General features: G+C 49.5%; 1 protein-coding gene across 2 annotated transcripts in view; it reads left to right on the plus strand.

Moving 5' to 3' along the window:
* Nucleotides 1-16,644, plus strand: part of KIF26B (kinesin family member 26B) — a 274,759-nt gene that overhangs the window by 234,796 nt on the left and 23,319 nt on the right. For both annotated transcript variants that reach the window (XM_087828935.1, XM_087828936.1), the window contains 3 exons: nt 1,040-1,302; nt 2,640-2,823; nt 10,035-10,194. In XM_087828935.1, the coding sequence (XP_087685061.1) occupies nt 1,040-1,302; nt 2,640-2,823; nt 10,035-10,194 (607 nt within the window). The remainder of the gene's footprint in view (nt 1-1,039; nt 1,303-2,639; nt 2,824-10,034; nt 10,195-16,644) is intronic.

Here is a 16,644-nt window from a genome sequence, read left to right on the forward strand (position 1 = left end):
AGTCCTCAGAGGAAAGGAAAGGTGTCTCCCCCAGGTGCTGAATTAAATAACCATGAATGGGCATCTCTGCTTTTGAAGCGTGGATTTCTGCTCTGGGTGGATACCCAGCCGTCTAGGAAAGGCTTCAAGTCCAGGAGATGGGCAGGAGTAGCCTGTTGTTTCCCTTTGGTCCAGGTCAGGGCCAGGCCCAGAAAGCCAGTGGGAAAATGTACCTGTCCTGAGCAGGGGCTGTTGGGAAGCAGAGAGGGGCCCCCAGGAGGATTTGGGTTGGTGATGGAGCCGACATAAAAGTCAGAGGAGCAGCTCCGAGCAAAGCCCAGACCGTGACTGGACCTGTCGGGAGCGTCTGACAGCCCCCTTGCTTCCCGGCCTCCGGCTGTCAGGATCCCCTATGCTGGGCGCCTGGGGGGGAGGCAGCTAAACACCCCGATGAGGTGCCTTCTTCCTCCTGACCTGTGGCTCCCTGCTCCCCAAAGTGTCCCTTGGCCAAGATGCCAGCAGAGGCCCTGGAGATGATGGGGGTCAGGTCCAGGGCAGGACCCACAGCCCTTCTCATCCCACCGACACTCCGTCTCCCCGCCCCTCCCTCCTCTTCATCTCTGATCAAAGCAGTGACCCAGATTTTAATGGGCTTTGCTGTAAAAATATACACAGCATTTAACTTGAGGGAAGATACAGCGTGTGAGGATGTGGAGCTGATCTGGGGGGTGGTGACAGAAGCCCCGTAAGAGAGGGGAGAGGCCTCTGCCTTCCCACGATGTGTAAGTCAGTGTAGAAAGGGTAGCTGGTGATATTTGGGCTCCTCCGGGAGGTACGTGGTGACTCAGCCTTGTCATTTCCAGGGCTCTCGCAGTCTTATTATAGCCCTTTAATCAGAAGTGTTAGGAAATGTCCTTTTGTTACTGTTGTCAAATGCTGGATATTTCGCTCACCTTTCCATTTCCTCTCTCCCCTCCCTCCCACCTCTGTGCCTCTGTTCCTGAGGCTGTAGAATGACACCTGGACGCTCAAACTCCATCCTTTCTTCCCTCCCCTCCAGGAAAATCCTACACCATGATCGGAAAAGACGACTCCATGCAGAACCTGGGGATCATCCCCTGTGCCATCTCCTGGCTCTTCAAGCTCATCAATGAGCGGAAAGAAAAGACCGGAGCCCGGTTCTCAGTCCGCATCTCAGCCGTGGAAGTGTGGGGCAAGGAAGAGAACCTGCGGGACCTGCTGTCCGAGGTGGCCACGGGCAGCCTGCAGGACGGCCAGTCCCCAGGCGTGTACCTGTGCGAGGACCCCATCTGCGGCACGCAGGTGAGCGCCTGGGCCGGCCCCGAGGTGGCTCAGCGGCTGACTCACCAGCGTGTCGGGGAGGCTCACGCGCGTTTACCCTAAAGTGGACCAGAGCTTTACGGCCGCCAGCTGCGGGGCCATCTGCTCGCCCAGCCTAAATATGTATACCTCGAATCTAATTGACAATGAGCAGGAATTGCAATTGTTGTAGCATTTCGAGGAAATTGAATTTACCTTCTTTATACCCCTTTCAGGGGGGGCGTGGAAGGAAAAGGACAATCTTTTGCTTAACACACTGAAACATTTACTGCTCTGCAGGGAGAGCTACAGCCGTCCCCGGGGCTGTTGATGGCCATGTGAACGGTTTCTCTGGCACTGGCTACAGGCAGATTGGAGGTGCTGTTGGCAAAACTAGTCACCATTTCCAGTTAGAGCTGTGATATAATTGCTAGAACCACGGAAGTCAAGAGAAGCTCCGGTTCGCCTTTTCGGGGTGCCACGCCCATATCCAGTGTTTCTCTCTTGCCGTTTGACTGTAGATGTCAGCAAGGCCTTGGAGCAACATGCTTCACATCCAAAATACCCAGTTCTTCCAGCCTCCGGCAGTAGGCCCTCCTTTCTTGTCTCAGCCGGTGCCTCCTTTTTTAGACAGGTGTTCAGCTTGTACCTACCTCATCCCACACTTTCAGTAGCAAAGCTCTAAGGCACCAGCCATGCTCCCTCTTACCTCTGGGCCTCTGCACATCTATCCCCTGTGCATGGAATACTCCTCCCCTCTGGCCCTTCATCTGGCTAAGTTCCTATCCTTTAGGTCTCAGCTAGATGTCACTTCTTCCAGGAAGCCCTCTGAGATGTCTCCCCAGAGGTCACTAGAACACTCATAGCAGTTATACTGTGACTGCCTGGTTAGTTCTCGGCAACTCTCAAATGGTGGGTACCGTGTCTGACTAAGGCTGGCTGTTCAGTTTTAACAGATGCATCAGATGCCACTTGGATGTGGAATCTAATTCGAACACAAACTAGCTGGTGGTGAAAACCTTAATCGAGTGGCTCTCAGGCTTTAGTCTTCATCAGAGTCCCCTGGAGGACTTGTTAAAACACAGATTACTAGGCTCCACCTCTGGAATTTCTGACTCAGTGGGTCCTTGATAGAGCTTCAAAATGTGCATTTCTAGCAAGTTCCCAGGTGCTGCTGCTGGCCCAGGGGCCCCCCTTTGAGGACCACTGTTCTGAAGCGTAAGGCATGCCCGGTGGTGCTTGCACAGCGCCCGCAGTGGGCATCAGCGTGGCTTTACTGCGCCGAGCAGCCCGCAGGCCTCCCCAGCCCGCGGCTCCAGCTCTTGGCTTGTGTCTTCCAGCTGCAGAACCAGAGCGAGCTGCGGGCGCCCACCGCCGAGAAGGCCGCCTTCTTCCTGGACGCGGCCATCGCCTCGCGCCGGGGCCACCAGCAGGACTGCGACGAGGAGGACCACCGCAACTCACACATGCTCTTCACCCTGCACATCTACCAGTACCGCATGGAGAAGAGCGGGAAGGGGGGAAGTAAGTGGCCGCCCCACCAGCCTCCCACGAGCGGGGAGCCCCTCCTTGGGCGACCATGACCTTGGTCCACGTGGCACAGGCTCCCCAGGCCGGAGTCCCGCTGACATGTGACTCAAGGTCATTGCTGAGTCTGGGCTGACGTTTGCCTGTGGACCGGCTGAGGGGAAAGGGCTTGCCTGGGTGAACGTAATTTATGAATGAGGTTGCCGTGGGGGTGGCACTCAGCCGAGTGTCTCAGTGGGATCCTGGACCATGGGCAGAATGGCCTGTTGACCTCACTGGACTTTCTAAGGCAGGTTGTGGCCACAGGCTGGGCGGCGACTTAGCCTCTCAGTGTCCACCTCTGTAGGGCTTTTGAAACAGGCAGCTGGCCCCCAGCACTTTCTGAATGATTGTCTCAAGGATGCTCAATACCCCCCCCCCCCAAAAAAAAACAGACAAAAAACCCCTGAGTGAGGAGACCAGCTCTGGCGGCTGGGAATTGTGAAGATGACTGATTGACAGAGGCAATCGACTAACCTGATTGGGGGTGGAGCCTGGATTAAGACATCCACCTGGCATCTGGGGATGGGCTCCCCAACTTCTCCCAAGTCTGCTTGTTGCCCAAAGTCTTGCAAGCCGGTATCCTGGAGATAGCTCTTGGGGCGTCTGTTGCCCACGTGGAAGTTCATCCCTCCCCCAACTCGATGCCTCCATTGACCCAGTCTCTCTTCCTTTGTCCCTGCTCCTTAGTTGTTTTAATTCAGGTTTAAGGAGGCATAATTTACATTCAGTAATACTTACCCTCTCTCTGTGTCGTTAGATGAGTTTTGGGGGATCTATGCAGTTGTGTAACCACCACCGCTACTGAGATTAGGACAAAGCCACACCACATAAGGTTCCCTCTTGTCCCTTGCAGTCAGTCCCCTCCTCAGCCCCCGACAACCACTGATCTGATTTTTAACCCAGAGCATCATAGGAATGGAATGGAATCGTGTGGCCCATGTGTGGCCTTGTGTGTGTGTTTTTTTCAGCATTTGAGACGCAGCCACGTTGTCGCATGTACTAGTCGTTCACGTGTTTTTCTTGCCACTGACTCATTTAGTTTTGACTGGGCCTGAAGACTTGGCCCGGGACTGCAGTCTCCGCATGGACCCTGGCCTGGTGGAGCCCCATCCCCGAGACCAGGCTTCGGGGCTCTGACCCACAGCCTTGGCCACCTGCACTGGCCTCGCCTGCAGGCCCTGGGTGCCAGAGGGGCTCCGTCAGCAGACCCAGTCTCTCTTGGCAACCAGCGATGGCGAGGAGGGTCTGATGGGGGTGAGAAAATATTTTGAATGGGAATCTTGCAGGGGAGATGGATCCTCAAGAAAGGGCTAATACCATTCACAGCAATTCGGGTTAGAATAACTTTCTCAAAGAAGGACACAAGGGGTTAGGGTGGAGGTGAGAGGATCCAGACCTTCAGAATCAGGAACAGAGTGTGGTCCACGTGTCTCCTACCAGTCGGAGAGCTGGCTTTAAGTCCTGCCCCCACCTGCTTTTCTGGATGGTATCTGAGCCGTGTGAATGTGGGAGTCTGAAAAATGTTAATTTTATTCTTCCAAGCTGACAATAATAATAATAATAATCATCAGAGCCTGCAGTGCATTCCTGTACTCTCAGCAAAGGGTGACTCACGAGAGATCTGAACCTGGAGCCAAATGGCTTCCAAATGGCGCCGAGTGGAAAACTCAGGAGGTGGGACGGTCTCCGCCTCCTGGTAGGTTGCAAACCAAGCCGCACACAGCTCTGCTTTTGGTTTTTCACTTTTTATTTCATGGTTCTGCTCTCGACGTGGAACCTGAAAGTAGAGAGGACTCTTGAACACAAAGAAGCACTTAATGGAAGGATTTCAACTGTAAGAGCTTAAAACTCAACCTCCATAAACGTGTAGGCTGGGACATTCCCCAAACCCAGCAACCCTCCCCGTCAGTATTGAACCAGCCCTGGGCACTGATTAAATATTTAACTTCTAACCCATCGCCTTCCTATTTGTAAACTGTGGGAGCGAATTGCTTTTGAATAATAAATTCAGGTAAAAGGAAAGGCATGTACCCTTAATGGCTTCCAAACCTTCTTCGGGTGCTTTCTAACGTGTCTGTAGATGAGAGCAAAGAAGGGCGGCTGTGGGGTGAGCCCCAGAGGCTCTGGAGATGTCACCTGCCGGCCACAGCGCCGGGCTTCTGGGGGCGTGGGGGTGGGGGGAGAGGAGTGCTCATGGCCTCCCAGCCCACGGCTTGCTTGATGTGTGTGCATTTCTGTCTGTTTAAAATGTAATGAGGAGACCTGAGTGCTGTTTAAAATGGGAATTTTGTTTACTTATGTGTAAGGATAACCCCTGTGGACCTGGCAGCCAGAACTCAATTAAGGGAAAGTTTATTAATTAGCCACCCTGCAGGGAAGCAGAGAGCGGAGCAGGTTGCTGTTAACTGGCCGTCGGAAGCTTAGATGACGGATTCCAAGGGGTCTCTGGGGCAAGGACTCAGCATCCCACGTGCATATGCACCTGAATCTTATACACAATATGCGTTTCTCTCTCTCTCTCTCTCTCTCTCTCACACACACACACACACACACACACACACACACACACACACACACACAACCCCCCCCTCCCCTGCAGTGAAGTAGACAGACACAATTATGTTCAACTTGTCCAATCAAGAGAGAAAAGACAATTCTACGTGGATGTGTCACCTTTTTTCAGGGAGCACTGGGTTAAGCTTAAAAGATTTCCCCGGTTTACAGAGGTTTTGGAGCACTAGTGGGATTCTGTCTCTTCACCTCTCCTGGGGCCCCACCAATTGGGACCCCATCAGTGGTCTTTTCATACTTACGTTTTTAATCTCTCTTACCACCAAGGTCAGGGCCGCCTCCCTTTGGAAAGGAGGGAAGGGACAGTGACATCAACAATAAAAAACACCTTGCCTGTTTCTCGCTGCCCCCTGGAGCCGCCGCCTCCATAAAGCCCTGCAGGCTCTCCCTGCTGTGGATTTCCTTTCTCCGATGGTCCCGTATCAGGTTGGGGGATGATGAGCCCTCGCCTCAGTCCACCTTGTATCTCAGTCATTTGGGGGCTTGTTTGAGTCTCATTAGACGAGTCCCCCGAGGACCGAGTACCTGTTGTCCATCTGTCTGTCCCCATAGGCCTACTGTGTGCCTGGCCCCTCAGAGCTCGGCCCTTGTGCTAAATCCCATGGAATGGGCTGCATTTTAAACAATGAGAGAATTCCTCTATCATGCATTTTAGCTACGTTTTAGAAAGAGAAAGACCAACCAGTTGCCTTTCTTAGAAGCAGATGGCGTGAGTTCACAGATGTACTTTTTGGTCAGTTAATTGAACAAAATTAGTTAAAAAGGGAAATCATATAAAATGATACATACGTGTCATAAACATGCCATTTGAACTTATGACACACACGTGTATTTAGTCACGGGTCTTCTGATCCAGGGCGTGGCTTTCTCTTTGAGGTGCCTTTTCAAATGAAGGTTCTGACTTTCACAGACCGCATTTATATTAATAGTCTGGCCTTTGCTTTCAATTTCTTTCTAAGTGACTCAGCAACTTAAAATACATTTGTGCAGCCAACTGGGTATAGACTTTTCCCAGATTCTTCCAATTTTTTCCACTCTATAATTTTTTATTCACACCTATTTTAGCATCTTTAAAAAAACCCCAAATTCATTTTATCACATCTTTCCAAAGCAATTGGATTTAGTTTAGAGTGGTTTACATAATATTTGGTTATATTTTATCTATAATATCAAGTAAAAGAGGCGTAGTTAGATTTAGGAAGAAGCCCAGCTGACCTAGATCTCATTTGGGGGGAGCAAAAGTGCACAGTAGGGGACAACCAGCACGGCCACCAGCACTCAGCGTTAACCAGGCCAGGTGACAAGGCGGTGGTTTCCAAACTTTGGTGCACGTGAGAATCACCTGGAGAGCGTTCAGTGTCTCCCAACGCCCGTGTCACACTCCCGATCAGTCACATTAGAAAATGGGGAGTGGGAGCCACACATCTGAATTATTCTTAAAGATTCCTAGGTGACTCGGTGGTCAGCAAAGTTTGGGAACTACTGGGTAAGGGGAAGGTGAGCGAAAAGAGCTACGTGCTTTATAGATGGCTCTGGGCTTTCATCTTATATTCAGATGAATTTTCTATGAGATCTTAGGTCCTTTATTTCACATCTGTGAATCTCATCTATAAAACGGAGCCGATTCTTGCATTCCAGGATCGTTGTAGGAACTGAGCGATATTTGGAGAATTTAGCATTTCCTGGCACCTCCCGGGTGCTCAGTGAACACCTGGGACAGTGGCTCAGGGATGGGGTAGAATTAGCCTGTTGCTTCCTGAGGGGAGAGTAAAGCAGGTGCATAATTTGTTTTGGCCAAAATCTAGACTTCAAATACACACATTGGAATATAAACAAAGTGTTGCTCAGGGTAGAATCACGTCCCTTTAACCCTGCAACTGTGACCTCAGGAATCCGAAAGATCGACGAGGAACCTGCCCCTTAACTGCTATTAATCATCACCTATTTCGTTCATTGATTCCGAGCTACCTTCTCTCCAGACACCTTCTGTACCGTAAATTCTTGAGGACACCAAATGGCCTTGCTCGTTTGCCTTGTGTCCTTCCAGAGGAAGCGCCCACGCGGATTCCGAATCCCGTGACAGCCGCAGCTCGGCGGGCACAGCGCAGCGCCCGCTTCCCACTGTCAGTGTGACTCACTGTGAGTCACGCAGGTGTAATTATAGGCGTTTTATAAGATTATTCCTCAGCGCCGTCTACACCGCGCCTTTGTTCTCTGTGCTGTTTTACTACATGTACGTTACGCATTTTATTCCATTACATCAAGCGGTCTGAAGGCCCAAAGGGGCCCGTCTTTGCCCTTTAATCTGCGGTGCACGTGGAATATCTGAGCTCTTACTGTCTGTGTAATTAGGTTGCGAAACAGATGATATTTTGCTTTAAAAATAACTGTTTCCCCAGCGCTCTGCCACGACCTGACCTTGCATCATGCAAAATGGGATGAAAGAGAAGCAACATGTTATATGTTCCCTTTTAAGGATTTTTTACCGGGGAGAGTGGGAGGGAAATAAAATACCATGTCCTTAACGTGAAAAGCCCTCTGCCATAGATGTGCCGAGGGAACCGAGCGTGAGTAGAAAACGCTGGTTTTCTCAGCATTAGAGGTGGAAGCTGAGGGCGGGTGGGGCAGAGCCAGGCTGGGGTTAGGACAGTGGTTCCCCGACGCTCTCACCCTACAGCTTGAGCCCTCGAGCTCCCAAATCAGTGCTGTCATGTGGCTCAGCCTGCAGGTACTCGGACACCCAGGCACTGCCCCAGGCCCCTGGCACATCCCCCAGGTCCCAGACACCCATGTCCCACCCCTGCCTTGGCTTTCTCGGCCAACCCCTTTCCCACCTGCCCCAGATGGCCTGGTGGCCACAGCAAGCTTGGATTTCTACCTGTGCTGTGGTCCTTCCATGCAGAGATGGGGAAGGCCGCGGAAACGGGAAGCAACAGAGGGTGGGCAGGTGTGATGGTGTGAGCCGGGCCCCCTGGACAGGTGGGGATTGAGGAAGGGAGATGGCCCAAGGGTGCTGTGCTGGGGCCACATGACCCTGGGAGAGGGGGGCCTGGGACAGCAAGGCAGCCTTGGAGCTCCTGATTCCTTGGTACCTGACTGAGGTCATGTGGGTAGGAGGAAGAACACAGGTCTTGAGGGTTGGAATCCTCGCTCTCCCACCATCAGCATGGTCATAAGCAAGGGTCCTCTCTCTCTCTCTCTTTTAACCGATTTAATGAGACAGACATGAGATAAAATAATCTTCACATATTTAAATTGTGTAATTTGATGTTTTGTCGAGTGTGTATACCCAGAAATCATCACCACAATACAATCAAGACAGTGAGCATATCCATCACCCCAAAGTGCCCTGGGATCACTCCCTCCAGCTCCCTCCCTCCAGCTCCCTCCTTCTCGCTCCCTCCCTCTCCCTTTTGATCTGCAGGCAACCAATGAAGGGCTCAGTTCTTGTACATTTGTTTGCATTTCCCAGAATCCTACACAAATGGAACCAAATCACGTCATCTCTACTCTCGTGTGGTTTCTTTCACTTAGCATAGTTATTTTGAGATTCTTTTTTTTTTTTTTTTTTTAATCTTTATTGATTTCAGAGAGAGGAAAGGAGGGGGAGAGAGAGAGATAGAAACATCAATGATGAGAGAGTCATTGATTGAGCCCACAGCCCGGGCATGTGCCCTGACCAGGAATCGAACCCTGATCGCCTGGATCCTAGGTTGACGCTCAACCACTGAGCCACGCCTGGCCGGGCGAGATTCATTTTGTTGCATGTCTCCATAGTTCATGTATTTATATTTCTGAGTGACAGTCCATTGTCTAGATGGATTTTTCACCACTTGCCTGTCCATTCACCTGCTGATGGACATTTGTGTTGTTTCTGGTTTCGTTGGTTCACATAAGAAGATCTATCTTGTCCCTGTCACTTCCTCTAGGCCTGAAGCAGAAGTACTCATGAGCAGGATTCTTAACTTTCTAAACTTCAGTTTTCTCATCTATGAAAAAAAGGGTGAAAGAATTTAGCTTATGGTTTTACCATGGCAATCGAATGAGACTGATGTTTGCGCAGCACTTGGCGCATGGCAAATACTCAGCAAATACCCAGGGGGCTTTTCCTGTCTCTGCACCTGGCTGCTACTTCTCCCTGATTTTACCTTGACTTACCAACCTGATGATCCCTGAGCTTCAGGTCAGGGTCTCTGTGATGAGCAACCAAAGCAGATAGTCACTCATGGGTCATTCAGGTTTCAACTTGATCAGCTTCAGGATTCTGCTCTCCGGAGGGCATGTGGGCACATGCCTCATTCTTTTATTAGGTATTTACCGTCTCTGGAATCTCATCCAATTCAACCTACAGCAATTATTTATTTATAGGATGAATCAGTAGATATTAAAAGGTCAGTGACGTGTGCCAGACAGCATTTCAGAGAACCATGATATTTGTAACCCCAGCATGGTTTTTTGGGGTTTTCCTACTAGATCATGAACCTCAACTTTTAACTTTCTCTCCCCCCTCCTCCTATTCCCAAGGAGCTACATGAAAACAAAAGAGTTTTTGCCAGAACCTAACCCCTTCTTGCTTGTCTTCTCTCCTCTGGCAGTGTCCGGAGGCCGCAGCCGCCTACACCTCATTGACCTCGGCAGTTGTGTGAAAGCTCTTAGCAAAAATCGGGAAGGAGGCTCGGGGCTGTGCCTCTCACTGTCCGCCCTGGGCAATGTCATCCTGGCTCTCGTCAATGGCAGCAAACACATCCCATACAAGTAAGTGACTCTTCTACTTGAAGATTGGGCTGGGGTAAGTGTGGTGCCAGGGCTGGGTGTGGGACAGCCTGGATCATATTTTAGTTCAACAGTTGTGTGATGCATGATCTTCCAAATTCAAAAGCTATGGAAATACTTAAATCTACCCCAGTCCTAATTTTAGGCTGGTCAAGTCTCAGAATGATATAGTGCGTGGAAAAGTTTTTTGAAAAATTTAGAACACTGTAAGCAATAACCAATAAGAATAATCTGGGTGAGCCTACCCTCATCTATTTAGATGGAAATAACACCCGCCTTACAGAGTTGCCATGAGGATTAAGCAAACATACATGGAATCATTTCTTAGTCGGTCTGCTCCATGCTTCCCTGTCTCTCTGGATCTGTTTTGTTTGTCAGTTTATTTTTTTCATTAGATTCCACATATAAGTGAGATCATGTGATGTTTGTCTTTCTCTGCCTGGCTTATTTCACTTAGCATAATAATCTCCAGGTCCCTCCATGCTGTCCCAAAGGGTAAGAGCTCCTTCTTTTTTACAGCTGCATAGTATTCCATGGTGTAAATGTCCTACAGCTTTTTTATCCATTCATCGGGCACTTGGGCTGTTTCCAGATCTTAGCTATTGTAAATAACTCGGCTATTAACATAGGGGTGCATATATTCTTTGTGATTGTGTTTTGGGTTTCTTAGGATATATTCCTAGAAGTGTGAACACTGAGTCGAATGTCAGTTGCATGTTTAATTTTTTGAGGAAACTCCATACTGTTTTCCATAGTGACTGTACCAGTCTGCATTCCCACAAGCAGTGTACCAGGGTTCCCCTTTCTCCATATACTGGTCAACACTTGTTGTTTGCTGATTTATTGATGGTAGCCGTTCTGGCCAGTGTGAGGTGGTATCTCATTGTCGTTATAATTTGCATCTCTCTGATAATTAGTGACTTTGAGCATTTTTTCATATGTCTCTTGGCCACTTGTCAAGTATTAATTGAGCATAAAGGTGTGGGTCAATTTCTGGCTTCTCTGTTCTGTTTCACTGATCTATATGTTTGTTCTTATGCCAGTACCAAGCTGTTTTGATTACAGTGGTTTTGTAGTATAACTTGATATCTGGTATTGTGATCCCTCCAACTTTGTTCTTCTTTCTCAAGATTGCTGTGGGTATTCAGGGTGTTTTTTGGTTCCATGTAAATTTTTGGAGTATTTGTTCTAGATCTGTGAAATATGCCATTAGTATTTTAATAGGGATTGCATCGAATCTATAGATTACTTTGGGTGGTATGGACATTTTAATGATGTTCTACCAATCCATGAACATGGTATATTCTTTCAGTTGTTTACGTTTTCCAAGTACAGGTCTTTTACTGCCTCGGTTAAATTTATTCCTAAGTATCTTAATGTTTTGTTGCAATGGTAAATGGGATTTTTTTTTTAGTTTTTCTTTCTGAGAGTTATCAGTGTATAAAAATGCCATCGATTTCTGGGTGTTAATTTTGTATCCTGCTGTCTTGCCAAATTCATTTATTAAATCTAGTAGTTTTTTGGTGGAGTCTTTAGGATTTTCTATGTACAATATCATGTCATCTGCAAATAATGGCAGTTTTACTTCCTCCTTTCCAATGTGGATACCTTTTATGTTTACTTGTCTGATCACTGTGGCTAAGACTTCCAGTACTTTGTTGAATAAGAGGGGTGAAAGCAGACACCCCTGTCTCATTCCTGTTCGTAGAGGAAATGGTTTTAGTTTTTACCCACTGAGTATGATGTTGGCTGTAGGTTTGTCATATATGGCCTTTATTATGTTGAGATATGATCCCTCTATTTCCACTTTGCTGAGACTTTTTATCAAAAATGGGTCCTGGGTTTTTTTAAAAAGCTTTTCCTGTGTCTATTGATATGATCCTGTGATAACACTGTGATCTCATTCTGCACTGGGAGGGTTGTTGCAGGGCTGACATCAGGAGCTTACATGGCAGTTACAGTCCTATGTGTCTCCAGTCTTGAAATTTGGGATCCTGGTTAGATAAACCTAGAAATGGTTTTCCCAGCCTTTTTCTATGAGAAAAAAATTTCAATTTGAAGGCTTATAAAGTTTCACCCAATGTTATTTCTGCAGTTGAATAAACTCAAGTTGTAATTACAAGAAGAGAAGGAAGGAGGGAGGGAGGGAAGAAGGGAGGGAGGAAGAAAGATCTCATTGGCACTGTCAGGGCTGGAGACCATAGAAAGAAAGTAGAGTTATTGACCCTCATTGGTTTCCCTGCCCATAAAAAATGGAAACATGTCTATTAATGTGGAAACTTAAAAGAAAATGATGTAGATAAAATTTAAAATACCACCCTGTGAGGTCACTGATTGAATATTTTACTTACTTATCTCTCTCATTGTTTCTGTGGAGTGGCGTGCTTTTACGATTCAGTAAATATTTGTTGAATTGATGCTGGTAAGCCTATGAAATTACTTTTGCTTTCGATAAAGTGACTTCCTTTCGGTTAGAGTTAGTTTTTATTATAAAGATATAGGGAAACATTAAGAACTGTTTTTATTGCTGGTTCAAGGTTTTTTGTTCAGTTAAACACATTTAGCATCAGCCAGCCACAACGACCAGCCACCTGCCCCTGGGGAGGGCAGACAAAGTGTGAGACCTCCACCCACCATGCTCTGCAGACGTGTGTCTGGCTCAGTTCCTTGCACTCTGGCTCAGAGGGGGTGATGATTAAAGTGTTTTTATGTCTGAAGCAGGCACAGACTTAACATAAATACAGTGTCTGAGCAGGACACAGGCACAGCGCTGCCCCTAACCACCAGGACCCTCCTGGAAACCTCGCAGGGCCGCCCCTGTTGTGACAGTGGCTCAGATTCTCCGCCACAGCCCGTATCCAGTATTTGGTGTCTGCAAAGTGATTAATCAGCTAGAAACTATCCTCTTTAGAGGTGCAGGAAGACAAGGCAAAGATGTACTCAAATCCCCCAGCCAGTTGGCAGCGGGAACAAACTGCTCGACTTTCCACAGCCTCGGAGACCTTGGCAGGTCCGAGTCCTGGCAGCCGATCCACTCCCGACCCATCCAGCTCTGATATATTAGCTGCCTCTGCTCGGCCCAGCCTGGGGAGGTCTTCAGCACAGCTGGGTGGCCCAGATTTCTTTAGCAACTCGATCGGGCTCTAGAGCCACCTTATGCGGCATTTTGCTCGCATACTAAACACCTTTCCCCTTGCCAAACCTTGTCTTTGCAAGAAGTTCCTTAGAGGAGAGTTTCCTGCCCTTGTGGCTTCCTGTTAATTCGGACTCACAGGAGAAACCCAGAAAACCAAAATCCATGTTTGCTACCAGCCCCCACCCTCTAAAACTCACAGAAAAACTCATTGCCCCTCCATTTGTCACCCTAGATGACTCTTGCTTGGAACCTGCATTTCTTGTGTTTGCTTCTGGGAAATTAACTGGAATGTGTGCAGAGGGACTGTAGCCTGTCTTCACTTCTCTTCATCCTGGGACGGGACTAGTTGGCATGTGAGCAAGACGGAAAGTGATCCTGGGTTCATCAGCCATCCCGGGCGCTCCCACGGGCACCTCGGGAGTGCCCCAAATGGCTTTGACTTTGCAAATGAAGTTGCCTTTGGAGGTGACAGGCGCAGGCCCCTATGGGGTCCCAGCCTCGGCCATCGCGCCTCACGGGCGTGCTGGCCAATCCAAGCACCCTAAATCCCTCCTAAATGGTGGGACCCTTCAGTAAAGCATGTGGGGAGGCAGGGAGACCACCACAGGCTCCAGCCCCCTAGTCAGTCCCGCGCTGACAGGCTGCACCAGTGACTCGAACTGGGGGGAGACTGTCATCTGGGGAAATCTGCTGCAGTCCTGAGCGTTTTGACGGTACATTTGCAAATGTCCCGCCGTCGCTCGTTACAGCCGCCTGCTATCCCTCACCGCTTCTCGGCCCCAAGGTAACAGGAGTCTACCCATTTGACAGACGAGAAAAGTAAGAAGAGGCATTAAAACGAATTCCCATCCCCAGAGCAGGCACTGCAGGCCCACGCCCCTGGAATCGGTCCCCAGAGGGGCCACCACGCGCACCTGCCAATGGGAACCTCGCCTTGGCTAGTGTTGTAATGTCCCAGCTGATCCCTGGGACTGCAGGCTTCAGAAAATTTTTGGTCCCTTTGAGATGCTGTCTTGTGAGGGGATAAACCCTTAGGCAGCCTAACCCTTCCCACGGGGATACTTGAGCCCTGAGACATTTACCTTCGTTTATAACTGTTACTCCATTTGGGGAAAGAATCAATATGTCAAACGGTCTATTTGCTTATTTGCCAGCAAGATGCTCGTACTCTGTGCCTAAGCAACGGGTGTTTTTGATGTCTTGGCGTGCATTTAGCAGGTTGTGGGAAGTCCCCGTGGCCCTGCGGTGCGTGTGTCTGCGGTGCTCTGCTGGGCCGCTGAATCACGGCTGTGCAGAGCAGCCCCATGGCGAGGGGAGGCTCGGCGCCTCTCTTTTCTGGTTCGATATGTGGCTGAGACCAAGGCCTGATCCTCGCTTGTTGGAATCAGTCACTGATTTCCTGGTGGCCCCCTTCTGTCTGGGGAGAGTCTCCCGGGAGAAGCAGGTGGAGCCCGAGGCAGCCTGTTACCATGGGCCTCAGTCTGCAGGCAGATGGCACTGCAGGGGCCACAAAACTGAGGAGGACCCCGGTTCTCCGGGTCCTGGGGAGGAGCCAAGGCCGTTTTTGAGAACAGAGCAGCCTCGGAGCCCAGCAGCCCATTCGCATCAGCACGTGGCGCTAGAAACTCAAATTTAAGTCAGTGACTTGTGGAGAAATGACAGTATTTAAATAGAGGCGGCATTTAAAAAATGGGAACATCTCTTCCCATGTCTGAGTGTGTGTAGCGCTCGAACCTGCAGGCAGTTGCCACGGCAGCAGGTCTAAAACTCAGACAGTTACTGAATGTGCATCTCTGAGGAGCACACACAGTCCTCGCCCTGGCTTTGAGAGATGTCTTCTCCTAGTAGCCATTTATTTTTATTTTTTTAATATTTTTATTTATCGACTTTTAGAGAGAGAGAAATATCGATTTGTTGTTCTACTTACTTGTGCGTCTTTGGTTGCTTCTTGTTTGAGCCCTGACTGGGGATCGAACCCACAACCTTGGTGGATGGGGACAGCGCCCTAACCAACTGGGCTACCCAGCCAGGGTCCTTGTAGACATTCAGATACTGTTTTTTTCCTGCTTTCTGAGAACTGGAAACCTACTCAAGGTTGGGAAGCTAGAGGGAGGAGCTCATGGTTGGCATTAGCTACAATATGCAGCCCCCTGGCTCACGGAGGAGACGGAAGGTTTGTTCCTTTGGGCTTGAATGTATATTATTTATGCTTAACATGGAGTTAAATAGATATTTTCCAGGAAAAATGCAAAGGAACATCAGTTCAGTCGGCATGTGATGGAGAGGAGCTCTGTGGAAGGCAGTGCGTGTGCACGCGTGTGTGTCCGTGTGTCTGATGTGAGACACACACACGTATATTTAGCAACCTTGCGCGCACGCGAGCGTTCTTATCTCCTCCCCATTTGCAGGGAGAACATCAATTTAAACTATTTGCACAAACTCCCGATCCCTGTTTATAATGTTCCCTGTTTAGAAATAAAATAACCAAGTCTCAGGTTGCCAGGCAACCGCAGCGATGATAATTCTTAGTGTTGCTGCTTCAAAAACACTCATCTCTATACATTTTAATGACTGTCAGGACGCAGGGAAAGCGAGTCCAGAGCAGATCCGGCCGTAGAGGCCGTGGGGGAGGCTTCAGGACTCCTTTCCCTGCTTTGCTGTCCAGCAGCATCCTCGTATTTAATCGTGGAAGGTTCCAGGGATCGGTGGTGTTTCCCTAGGAGCTGTGGCAGTAACTGAACTGCGGGGAAGTGAAGTTGCCGGGTTAGTTACGGGGCCGCCCAGCCCCTCGGGAGCAACGAGGCTGCCTGGGAAGCAGGGGCCCGGAGCCCCGAGAGCCGCGCTCTGGCCTCGCTGAATCGGGAGCAGAGTGTTAGGCCCCGGCTCGGTCATTGTCCTTTGGCAGCAAAGCCTGAGTGTGTATTTTCCTTTGTCCACAACAGTGAGTCCGCCTTGGATCATGGGCCACCGGTTCGGGGACTGGGTAGCTTGTCCGCGTGGACGTGGCTGGTCGGTGACAGCCTGTCGCTGCCTCCCAGTGTCTCCGTGTCCTCACAGTGCCTGGGAGGCTGAGGCGCGCAGTCAGTATTTGTTGCCATAACAAATGAGGCAGGACCATGGGTCAAACGTCCCTGCGAACCCGCGGTACGTGTAGTCGGCTGTGAGTGAAAGTGTGGGCCCAAGGGGTGGCACCGGCCGCGGCCAGGGGGACGTTCAGCGCCGGTCTCTGGGTCCCCCCTTCTGTGACGCTAAGCCGGACTGATTGCTGGGTGCCTGTGGCAGTGGGACAGTGAGAT

This window comes from Miniopterus natalensis, chromosome 21, assembly GCF_054644295.1.
Source record: "Miniopterus natalensis isolate mMinNat1 chromosome 21, mMinNat1.hap1, whole genome shotgun sequence".
Lineage (NCBI taxonomy): Eukaryota > Metazoa > Chordata > Mammalia > Chiroptera > Miniopteridae > Miniopterus > Miniopterus natalensis.